Raw genomic sequence first — 12,981 nt, 5'->3', positions numbered from 1 at the left:
TATAAAGCTGACTTTCAAAATTGCCATCTACCGGAGTATTTATTTTAGAGGAGAAATAATGAATTGGCAAATCATATGTACTGCAAAGATACTTTTTTGATTGGACAGCGGTTAGCGTCAGCTGATTGCGTAGATTAATTGTGACGAACCTTTTCTGACGTCCACTTTTGGTGTGTCTGGAGATTGTTGTAAATAATTGTAAAAATAGGCGATTGTAATAGGCGATTGGAGATTGTAAAAAAAGGCATGCCGTTTTCAATAAAGTTCGAATTATGTTAATTGCGTATAAACAGTCACAGTTCTATATGTACGGATGAATCTAAATTGAGGAACAGGCTTTTCACAGCATAATTACAGAATATTCTTTCCGAAAACCAGATCATTATGGTTTATTCCAAGCGAAGTCAGTATCTTACCATTGAGCAGGCAGAGCTTCAAAATGGTTGTATATACTCGCATAGTCAAGTCGTGATTAAGGTTCTGTCCTCTATGTTTGTGAGAGATTAACAAAACCAAATACCATTTTTAATTGCTGGAAACCTCTTAATGAGTTTTCTGAGAGGTGTCACATACACATGGAATGGGTGCCAAATATGTTATTACCACAGAAATACTTCCCAAAAATTAAGCTCAAGCAAATAAGAATTTCAAAACGAATTGCATGAACTAGTTAACTCAGAGAGAAGAATATTTTAACCGAGAAACGATTATGTATATGTTCAGAAGTAGATGGAAAATGATTGGTAAGCACGAGCTTCCTTAAATAATTTTTGTAGGAGCTTTGTAGGAAAGAATTTACTTTATGCCAGTTTGCTTAAAGAGTGTATCTATGTAGTTATGCTAAGAGCCAGTACGTATGTTAAATCTGAATGTGAAAAATGTTCTTATGAAGTCACAATCCATGAGAATGATACTCGATATCTCACAGAAAGTAATATCATTAACAAGTAAGTTCCTGGTTAGCAACATGACTGATGACTTCTGTAATGACTTAAGTTTATTTTGTAAGTATCTGATGATTGCTATTGTGCACAATTATGATTTATTTTTAAAACAAAACTTAAATATGTATGATTATAACTTTTAATTATGTTATCATGATTCTAAATATGTGTGGTTTATACTTAATTATTATTGACTATTTTGATCATTTTAAAATGGAATATTGATATTGCTTTTCATCTTATGTTAGTCACCATAAATATATGTTTGACTGTATTTATCGAAGATCTATATATGAATCAAATCACTATCATATAAGGAAGACTACTTAAGGAAATAAATTATCTGCAAAAAAACGTTGTTTTGGTTTTTAACAATTTTACCGAAAAAAGAAGAAATTTATAAAACTCATAATCCAAACCTAACGTCAATTTTTTTATATTAATTTGGTTTGATCAACAAACTCTTCTCAATTAATTTGCAAAAATACAAAATCAAACTTTATATTTTTTTTATTAATATTATTTACAATACATAAAAAAATTCACTTTATTATGCTAATTTCGCACAGCAGGTGATTTTACTCCACTAAGTTGTGAATTAGCTATATTACTTTGTTAGAGAGAAAAAAAATAGGTATTAATAATACATACTTTACATACCAGCAAGTACATAGGAAGGTTTTAGACTATATGATTTCTGTTTATACTTAAGTGCAATAGATCCTAAGATATGTTCCAATTTTGTTAAAATATAAGTTTCCACAGTGGAATGCCTTTGAGGCCCTATGCTCCACAAAGATATAAAGGAATTGAAAAGAAATGGATTACCTTTATCTGTTCAAACGAGCAAGTTTTTAATAGTCTCTTTCCTTTTTATTCTCTTTCCATTCTACTTCTATTCTGATTGAAGAAAACGTTTCATTGTTCGGCATGCGTGTCTATTGATCTTGTTAATTAGGTTTTCTTAGTATAACGCCTTAATCTGTTATTGGCAGTCCAAATGATTTCAAGTGCACCGATTCGGTTTTTTATTCTATTCTGCAACTCATGTAACTCTGGTTAAAGTGAAATGTTTGTTTATTGTAAATCGTAGAAATGTTTTAAATGTACGTCACGGCATATATTATTCTTTCATCTAATCTTCATTTATTTGGTTTCAATGGTGGAGTGAAATGATATAGTTAGACTTAAGCGTTGATGTTATATGTGTTTAATTACAACTTTCCTATAGCTTTGATATTGATAACTACTGTACAAAGATTTAGCCAAGTAGCCATGAATTTGCCATTTTGACTCTAATCCCACCCAATAATCCTTCTGCTCCGGTTGATTGACCATGCTTTTTGGTAGTCCACAGTAGTCTCTCCTTAGAGTTCTGCTCATCTTAGAAAATGGCTTTGATATGAGCGGATTTAAATCCATGATTTAAATCAAAAACAAAACTTTTTGAAGATGGTGGATTAATGAGAAATCATTTCTAATGTACGACGCTTAAGACAGCATTTATAAAAACATATTAATAAATTCAGATAAATCGTCTATTACAGACAGTAGAGTATATTTATCAATGTTTTGAGATGTTTTTATTGTTTTGTTACTAATTCTGTTACTAATTTTTGGCAAATTAATGCAGAAAAACAAATATTTAAACATAAGTTGAATATAAGGAAATATATTTTGAGCTTTTGTTCAAAAAAAAAACGATAACAAATAAAAATTTAAATTACAAAGAAATTTTTTATTCATAATATTTTATAGTTTAGTCCAATTAAGAGCTATTAAATTATTACAAATATGTATATTATTTGAAAAATGTGTGATATATGAAACCATCTTTATTGGTGTTGGAGAAAAGAAATCAAAAATATTTATTCAGTTTTTAAGAAATTTTTCTTAATATTTTTATTTTAAAAAAATTATGTGTTTATTATTAATTATTTTTTTATTTTTATTTATTTATTATTTTTTAATTAAGTAAAATATTTGTTATGGTTAAATATTTATTTTATGTAGGATATTACATAGGATGTTGTAAGATCTTACTAAGGGATATCACAATAGACCATATACTAACTATTATAATAAAATGATTTCGAAAAAAAAATTTAAGAATCAACAAACTCCTAGAAATTTATTTCAATTTCTTAGATTACAGATTGCATTTATTACCTACTTATAATTAAACGAACAAAGTTTTTAACATCAACTACTAACTTCAATCAATTAGATATATTCCTTAAACATATATTTCCCCTTATTATAGAAATTTTTTTTTATTTAAAGAACTCACACGATATTGCTAATGAGCGCCGATTAAGAACTAAGCAATCATAATTTAGCATATGGATCAAGAACCATGTCAGGAAAACTTTTTCTTTTTAAAATGCTTAAAAAAGAATTATTGGGCATTTGATTGAGAAATAATAATTTCGCAATTACTACATGTAATATATAGTCAGAATTAATAGAGTTACTTAAAAAGCTTATAGAGAGAGTTACTTACTTATTGTACTTCTACTTATTGTAGAAAAAATGATAGAACGAGTAGAAAATTGGAACAAAATCACGCAATTCATTGGAAATGTTTTAAGGGCCTGCAACAGTAGCGGGGCCTGGACGCAGGGCACACCGATGGAAGTCTTAAATGACTAGCAGGGACCCTACCTCGAAGTAATACTAACGTAGTCCCGGGTCTCTAGGAATGAGGGGGAGTGGTTTAGCCCGTGCCAGTCGGGCATTCACCTTCCGGGGCGCCGGATTGTGGTCAGTGCGTAGGCATTCCACTCCTCCTTGCCCAAAAAAAAAAAACAAAAAAAACAAACCTAGCTCATAGAGTAGTTATAGAAACGAAAATGAAAATTCAAATTATGGGTTCGAAAATTCGATCAGTCAGCACATTTTCTGCAATTTTTTCAGTTTACAACTGGGAAATGGCAGGATATTTGAAGCCATCATTTTTCCATCTGTGCGATACTATATTGCAATCATAATCGGCAGTGAGATTTATTGAAAGCATCCTTAATAAGATCACAATTATTGAAGATATCGACATAGTTCCAACATTTACTACACGATCACACTTCCATAAGTGACAGTAAGATATCGTTATAATAATTGTGCGAAAACAGATTGATTGGCTTAAATGACACAGTTGAATGCTGATTCATAAAAAGATATTTTTTTATCAAGTCCGCTATAACAGCGAGTGTTCCTGAAAACTGTGGTATTATGTGGTATTATTTGTAATGAGGAACCGACTAACATTTCTTCCCAGACGAACTACAGCTCGTAGTCTAATATCATCAGGAAGACTATAAGTGTTTTTAAAGATTTATTGCCGTAAAAATAAAAATTATTCCAAAAAAATAATTAAATTACTTATTGATTTTTCTACACGTTCCGATTTTAAATTAGAGATAAGTTAGCTCAAATAAAGTTACATTGCCATGTAATAGTACTGAGAAGAGCTTGCACGATATCATATTACATTTTTCAGAATATCCTCGCGCCATCTGAATTTTTTTTTGCACTTCAAATCTGTTAACCAGCATAAATATTTACTTCATTTATTTATTATTTTAATATAAATAAAATTTTTAATATTTCCAGTTATCTTCAGTTTTCACTTTAAAGGTGCATCTTCTTCACTCAAAGATCCAACACAAACTAACTGAAGACAAGTCAGAACCCAAAGTTTAAGTATTTATCAAAGTATGATTACGGAATTTCCCATTTAATTTTTTCTCATAAAATATTCTTCTTATTTAATTAAAATTGTGTTTAAAAATAAAATAGTTGCTAATTTTAGTTGTTTGATTTTTTGCACTCACCGAATTATGATTAATGGATTTATATCAGTTCAGAAAGTTGAATCCAAAATTTGTACAAAATACAAAATAGAAAAAAATTTAGAAGAAGAATATATTGGCGCATCTTCAGAAAAGAGAATGTTTGGCATTTGTTCGCTATTTAATCATTTTGATTGCTGAGTTCACATAAACTTTTGTATCTTTTATTTTAATTTCATCAGTCCAACATTTGAGGAATGAAAATTCATTTATTTAAAATTTTATAACTTTTTTATGATATGCAAGAAGTGTAAGTAGTTCTCAAAATAACTATGACTGAAGTGGAATAATAACAATGTTTTTGTTAAATAATTTGCTGATATATTTTTTATAAAAAAATTCTTTATTTGTTACATATCCTGTATAACAAAAAAACCATTTTTTATAAGCTTTTAATTGCATTATATCAAATGAAGTTACTTTTTATGTTATCACTTGATTTATGGAATCAATGTGCTAGAAGATGCATCCTTATTGAACAGTAGAATGCCTTAGCAATGGAACACGTTTTTTTAAGTCATCGAACCACAGATTTTTAAGTTGAGATAGAGATAGAGGTTAGATTTAGATAAGGCTTCAGATAAAAGCCTCTTAGGTGCACTTACCCATCTATATAAAGCCGTCGCTAATAATATAATAAATTATCGAAATCACAATGCAGAGTATTCCCTGCTTTATTACTAAGAATTATATGACAAATAAAATTAGTCAAGAAGTGGTTATAAAAATTGATATAGCTGAGCACATTATTATATATACTGTTTGCTGCGTGTAATGGGATTGTCGTTATTGAAACGAACTTGCTTATCAGCAATACTGTAAAAAGCATTCTTATGGTATCCTCTAGGTGATGAAATTTTAAAAAGTATATTTAAAAATTAGTACCTTATATGATAAACTTGAATGAGCATTTCAATTATATTCAATTACAATAATACAAACACAATAGACCAATCTGGAATGAATCCATCATATCAGACATATTCATTGGTCACTCATAGATAACACGGTCTGCTAAATTTGAGAGATAGGAATATAGCGTATATGATACTACAATTATAATATAGTATATTATTAGAGTACTTATATTATAAGAAATTATATTATATTTATCTTATGTGAAATTAATGTTATGTTCCATCACATCAGACATATTCATTGGTCATTCATAGATACCATGCTAAATTTGAGAAATAGGTATATAGTATATATGATACTACAATTTTAATATAGTATATTATTAGAGTACTTATATTATAAGAAATTATATTATATTTATCTTATGTGAAATAAATGTTAGGATTAGAATCCATCATATCAGGCATATTCATTGGTCACTCATAGATACCATGGTCTGCTAAATTTGAGAGATAGGAATATAGCGTATACGATACTACAATTATAATATAGTATATTATTAGAGTACTTATATTATAAGAAATTATATTATATTTATCTTATGTGAAATTAATGTTAGGATTAGAATCCATCATATCAGACATTTTCATTGGTCAATCATAGATACCATGCTAAATTTGAGAAATAGGTATATAGTATATATGATACTACAATTTTAATATAGTATATTATTAGAGTACTTATATTATAAGAAATTATATTATATTTATTTTATATGAACTCAATGCTAGGATAAGAGTCTTCAGAAGAAACATTAGACTAGACCAATTAATTTTGGTGAAATGTGATATCTATCAATGGCTCTACTATTGAAACTATCTAATATAAACCATTACTTCTAGTAGTAGAGTTATAGAGTTATATTAAGTAATTCTAAAAATAATTGTTATCTTATTAAAGAAAGTCTTTTCTATAAGAGGAAAGTGTGTTTTGAAGTGAAGAAATTGACTATAAAATATTTTTTTAAATATTTTTTTTTATTTTTTATATAGTAAAATATTTAGTTTAGCCATAAACTTGTACTCTTTTTGTGATATAAATGTGAGACTGTATCTAAAGTATACCATGTATCATTTAATATACTATACCAAAGTATAGAGCAAAAAATGTATTAAACATTTGTGTGCTTCCTTATTATCAATAATATTTTTAATTAATTTTAATGAAAAAAAAAATTTAAATATTAATCATAAATACTAAAATTTAAAGTTAATTAATTAAATATAATTATAAGTTGAAAGTGTTAACGTAGAAGTACTTATCAACACTAGCCCCCACAGTAGACAATTATACTCTCATACTCAGACTTGAGATAAAATTATATAGACACTGAACCATTTCGCAGTCATTAAGCATATCATCAATTATACGAGTAGGAACTGAACAGACTCATAACAGATGAAATAAAAAACTTGTAAATAAAATAAAAAATTATAATAATAATTGAAAACAGACAAAAAAGGTATTAGTTTGTTATTTGTTTGATTTTTTTCGAAATCGAATCAAAGAAATTGCGACGTACGAGGCGAGCGGAAAACTAAGTTTAAATTGCTTGCAAAATTCATATATCGAGTTTTTTTTCTATAGTAATTTTATCACAATTTTTTGCTTAATAAATTATTTTCTTGTTCTTAAAAATAAAGATTATTTTGTTAAAAACCATTAACGCATCGTGAGCATTTCAGTTGAGAAAATTTGCTATATAATGAGGATGCTTTGCCAATTGGAATTATTCTGAACTGTGATCTCTAGATTAGCTCAATATGAAGGTCAGTAATGGAATTGAGCTTTTGGATTAAAATGGATTATAATATTTCTTCATATTTTTAGATTTTTGTTTGTATTTTGGCATCTTTGGCCGTAGCAAATGCTGGAGGTGGCTATTTGCCAGGCGGCGGTGGTAGAGGTGGATTTGGTAGATCGTCACATGGTGGCGGTGGATTTGGTGGTGGTGGATTTGGTGCTGCCAGTTCAAGTGCTGCTGCTAGTTCGAGCATCAGTGGTTTACATGGTGGTGCTGGGTTTGGTGGCATAGGAGCACGAAAATTTGCTTCTTACGGTAGTGGCGGACATGGACCTGGTGGTGGTTTTAGCGGCGTTAGTCGTTATGGTGGTGGTGGTTCTCATGGAGTCAGCAGTTTTGCAGCAAGCGCTTCGGCACCTGGTGGCGCATACAGCTCACACGCCTCTATTGGTAGCTTAGGTGGCTCTTATGGTAAATCGTATGGTGGTTCTGGAGGTGGCGGCTGGGGAGGTGCTGGCGGTATTGGTGGCAGTTATGGTGGCGGCGCTGGAGGTTATGGTGGTGGTGCTGGAGGTTATGGTGGTGGCGCTGGAGGTTATGGTGGCGGTCTAAAGAGTAGTGGCTGGTCAGGTAGCGGTGCTGGCGGTTATGGTGGTGGAGCTGGAGGTTATGGTGGCGGCGCTGGAGGATATGGTGGTGGTGCTGGAGGTTATGGCGGTGGTTTAAAGAGCAGTGGCTGGACAGGTAGCGGTGCTGGCGGTTATGGTGGCGGTGCTGGTAGTTATGGTAGCGGTGCTGGCGGTTATGGCGGTGGCGGTTTCGGTGGAGGCTTGAAAAACGGCGGTGGTTGGGCTGGAGCTGGCGGTCTTGGTGGTGGTTCAGGTGGCTTGTATGGTGCTGGCGGTAGCGGTGGCTACGGTGGCTCAGGTGGTTATGGCGCTGGTGGTAGCGGTGGCTGGGGTGGCGCTAGTGCTTCCAGTTCTGCTAGTGCTTCCTCCGGTTGGTGGTAAAATTAGTACCTCAATCAACTAACGTGATATTTTTGATATGTTAAACCAGAAAATTTTCTTAGAGAAATAAATTACTCAATATAAAAAATTTAATTTTTATTGTGTTAACACTTGGTAGTTGAAAAACAGTTTCTTCCTCTATAAGATAATTACAGTATTTGCAAAATAATTTCCGTTCACATAAATAGCAAATCAATAATAAAATAAAGTATCTTCTATTGCATGCAGGTTTCTTTTTTCTAAACTATTATGACTTCACATTTATTTTACATCATTGAAAAGTATTTAAGTAATTTATATATGTGATAATTGCTTTCGTCATGTTTCTTTGCATAACTTACGCTACTAAAGTACAACATCACTGCAAGTAAGACAATCGCGACGGTTGGTTACTTCTCGCAACAATATAGAGTTCGTTTCGAGTATCTGTTAACTAAATAAAGGCAAATGAAAAACTTTTTACTTTAAATTATAAATATTTACCTAAAACTAAAAATATATTACATGTGTTTATTTTCTCACATTGAACGCAGAAAAGCTTAAAGGTCTGTAGATGAGTTTTCAGTTTAGATTTTTTAATTAAAACTTATTTTGTGGAAGCAAGTTTGTGTCTTAAGTCTTTTGTTGTACTCAATGTCAGTGCCAAACTACTGGGCTTTATTTTAAAAATTAGTTTGTGTGCAAATGAAATCAGTGATCAGTGAGCTTTGCTGTTAAGCTTTAAAGATTCAAACAGTTTTTTTTAAATTTATATTAAAATTTAAATTTTATTTTATTTAAGTTTGAAATGTATTTCATCTTTAAAAAAAATTTTGCGAAGATTTTTAACAAGAGCTTTGATGTTTTCTTCTGCTATCGCTTTTTATACCAAAATTTTTGGTCTAAACCAAACTGGTATAAACATTTGAATTATAAAAGCTAAGCTTTTGTTGTTTAGATTGACTCTTCTTTCTCACTGTTGACTGGGGTTATTGAAGTTCATGGTCGGAAACATAACAAAAAGTGTAAGTAAAGTTGACTTTGATCTGTTACGTGGCTTGATGAGACGTGATTTTCTTATTTGGGTTAATGTAACTTGGAAAAAGTGGTTTGATATACCTAAGAAAGTACTAAAAGCTGCTGTAGATACAATTACGTGGTTGTATTAAAAAAGAAAGGTAGCTAACGAGAATGTATATTTCGAAGTTGTTATATGTTATTTTCTTAATTCGTTGTCAGAATAGTCAGCTAGCAATAGTTTTGAAAACTTAGTGGAAAAAAATCAAATAAAAAAATTTTTAATAATATTCATTTTAATAATAACCATATCAAAAAATTTTTATTATCCGCAGCTATAAGTAAACCTTAGTCTATTTAAACACTTATTTTTAGATTAATATTTTAATATGTAAAGGAATTTCTTTAAAAGCTCAATGCAGACACAATGAAAATAGTTTATTATGATTACGCATTTTTTTTAGCCTGAACTGAGATACAAGTTAAAAGTTTTGAAGTTACATTAGATTTGTAAAGTCATATATATTATATTAAATTGTAGTTTTCTCATATTTAGATAAAAAACTTTAAAATTTGAAAAACGTGAAACAAATATATTGCTAAATTAGAAGTTAGAAAAATAAAGGAGCAAATTTCGTAAGAATGCTGGATTGGAAGATGGAAACATTCTACAAATTCATTTCATATTCTCTTTGCAAATTTCAACAGTTTTTAGAGATACTCGTTTAATTAAATTAATAAATAAGTCAAAATTTGGTACAATTCATGAATATCCGCAGCTATAAAACAATAAAATTATATCGCTGGATTTTGTGTACAAATTTTATGGATAAAAACACTATTAAATCGTTAAGTACAATTTAAGCGAAAAAATATTTAGTTGTAGTAGTCAAAACAGCTGTATTGTCAGCCAAAAACTTAATTTATGAAGAATAATAAAAATTTTTGTTGTTGCAATTAACTACTGTTGGATAAAAACCTCTCTATTGAAATCAATTCTTTATACTAAGAATTTAATTTCTTTTTGTCAAAACAAACGTTGAAATTCAATTCTATAATTATCTGTTGAATAGTCGTTGTTGCAGTAAATTACTTGCAATAAAATTATTTATTATTATTGCCAAGATTTATGGTAAATAATATAAGTAAGACATCATTTATTAAAATTAATGTATTCAGATTTATTTATTTATTTACATACGATTGTCAACTAATTCATTTAATATCAAAAACAAATATTAAAAAAAATTTTATCCAAAGTAAAAAAAGTATTTTGATAATTATTTTCCCCATGCTTTAGCACTTGCACTGCTGGAGGCGCTTGCATAAGCTCCAGAACCGTAGCCACCACCACCGCCACTATGGCCTCCACCACCACCACCGCATGTATTACAACCGCCACCACCACCGCCAAAGCCAGGTTTGCCACCCCAACCACCTCCACCGCCACCATATCCGGAACTAGCTGAGCTAAAACTGCTACTACTGGCACCACCATAACCACCGCCTCCACCACCTCCAAAACCACCAGGCTGACCACCGCCAAAACCGCCACCTCCTTGACCACCATGACCTCCACCACCAAAACCGCCACCACCAAATCCACCACCGCCAAATCCGCCACCTCCTTTTTGTACTTTCACAACTGTTACACTTGGCAGACCCCCACCAAATCCACCGCCACCAAAACCACCGTGACCACCACCACCATAGTTACCACCACCACCACCGCAGCCACCTCCACAGCCTCCGCCACCTCCACCGTATCCAGCAAATAATCTATGGAATGTAGGCGTGGAGCTACATACTCCAAAGAGCAGCACAATTAAGGCAAAATGTTTCATATTTGTTTGTCAATCTTGCAACAGTTATTTATTTTTTTTAGAGAAGTTATAGGCTTAATTTAATATCGTTTGATTTCTATATTTACACAACCTTCCGATTTGAGATTTATTAAACAACTAATTCCTGTAGATGTAATTTCAAATAGTTTTATACTTGCAGTTTTAACGAAATTAATTCTGGGCATGTACTCTTTACTCCTCTGCCTATGAAATTATCGAAGACATGAATGTATTTAGTATGCCAAGCGTGCATTTGTTCCTATGGGTGATTTGTGTTGGCTACAGATTGTTGAAGAGCTGATGCGTCATAACACATACATTTAAAATTCACATCCTATTTCAAATTAAGAAACTCTCTTAGAGTTGATAATATTTCATAATGAAACCGAATTCGCAAAGGAGCTACAATACCGAATTTATGAAAGAAATACTGAGACAGCACAGTGTATATCAATATATGTATCTTTACATATATTTATATATATATATATATGTTTTTTTTTTTTGCTAATTATTTAAAAGTCCTAAAAAAATATATTTTACATAGTTTCAATTCACTGTAATAAGTTTTATCAATAATATTAATACATAATAGCATTGACTGCAATGCTTTCTGTCCTTCTCCATTTTAGTTCTAATTTAGTCTATACGTATATTTACAGAAGTTAGGCCTAGATTAGACAGATAATTTAATTAATTTTAAATAGCATTGTTGCGGTCTTAGTTCGATTAAGATAAAGTGCACCAAAACACACTATAACACAAATAATAGTGGGTTGTAATATCACTAATAATTGTTGTTCATTCGTAAAACCAGAAGAAACACAAAAAAAACAAGTAATAAAAATAAATACTCTATGTAATATAAAATGAACTCCTCTAATAATACTAGTGTAATCTAATACTAGTCTTGAAGGATGACAACTCTGTCATGTTGGTAAAAAGATAATTTCAAATCAGTATTAGCCAATGAGGGGCCGTGACAAATAGAATTAAACACAGTCTTCTCATTCTCTATAAAACTGTAAATGGAACACAGTTCCAAAAGTTTTTAATACACACTAATTAATTAGCATCCTTACCATAGAACTGAATTGGATCCGATTTTGTTAAGTTGTTCAATTCCTTGTTCAATTTGACTAGACATTGACAATAAGTTTCTTTCAATTTTAAAATAATTTAGTAAGGACTGATGTTTAGACACAATATCAAGACAAGATACAATTTACACATAGCTTAAATATATAAAAACCTAGGCAATATAATGTTTAATGTTATTATTATTGTTGGGGCATGTGGCACTGCGACCGTCGGGTCTATTGTACCCCGTTATGGGTTTAGAGTAGGTCTCTACGCCTTGTTGTGTCAATAAAAAGTAGTATACAACCTACTTTACAGAGTTTTATTGCCTGTGCCGTAAGAATACTCTTCTCAGAATCTACAGTTTGCATCCGTATGTATATCCATAATGTCTAATAAGTTTGTTGAGTATTATAAGTTTTTTATAATCTGATCAAGATTTAATCCAAAATGCTAATAGTTTAAGGCTGTCGATGTTCAAATATGGAATAATAAATAAAGCTCATCACTAATAATTTGGTTTGTAGTTTTTCATAGGAAAAGAAAATTCGTATTTTTGGAACTATTTTTTAAATTTCAAAATTAAATTTGTTGAAG

General features: G+C 30.7%; 2 protein-coding genes across 2 annotated transcripts; one reads left to right on the top strand and one right to left on the bottom strand.

The window, feature by feature from the left end:
• The first annotated feature begins 7,422 nt into the window (after positions 1 to 7,422).
• On the top strand, positions 7,423 to 8,535 carry LOC119667999 (glycine-rich cell wall structural protein 2-like). The gene is made up of 2 exons (XM_038077358.1): positions 7,423 to 7,479; positions 7,541 to 8,535. Exons 1-2 carry the CDS (start codon positions 7,474 to 7,476, stop codon positions 8,462 to 8,464), a joined length of 930 nt encoding a protein of 309 aa, XP_037933286.1. The 5' UTR covers positions 7,423 to 7,473; the 3' UTR covers positions 8,465 to 8,535.
• A 2,136-nt stretch (positions 8,536 to 10,671) lies between these two features.
• On the bottom strand, positions 10,672 to 11,413 carry LOC119667998 (glycine-rich cell wall structural protein 1.0-like). The gene has a single exon (XM_038077357.1). It carries the CDS (start codon positions 11,302 to 11,304, stop codon positions 10,741 to 10,743), a length of 564 nt encoding a protein of 187 aa, XP_037933285.1. The 5' UTR covers positions 11,305 to 11,413; the 3' UTR covers positions 10,672 to 10,740.
• Positions 11,414 to 12,981: the final 1,568 nt, after the last annotated feature.

The sequence above is a fragment of the Teleopsis dalmanni genome, chromosome 1 (assembly GCF_002237135.1).
Source record: "Teleopsis dalmanni isolate 2A chromosome 1, ASM223713v2, whole genome shotgun sequence".
Lineage (NCBI taxonomy): Eukaryota > Metazoa > Arthropoda > Insecta > Diptera > Diopsidae > Teleopsis > Teleopsis dalmanni.
This window is presented reverse-complemented; position numbering and strand designations above follow the sequence as displayed.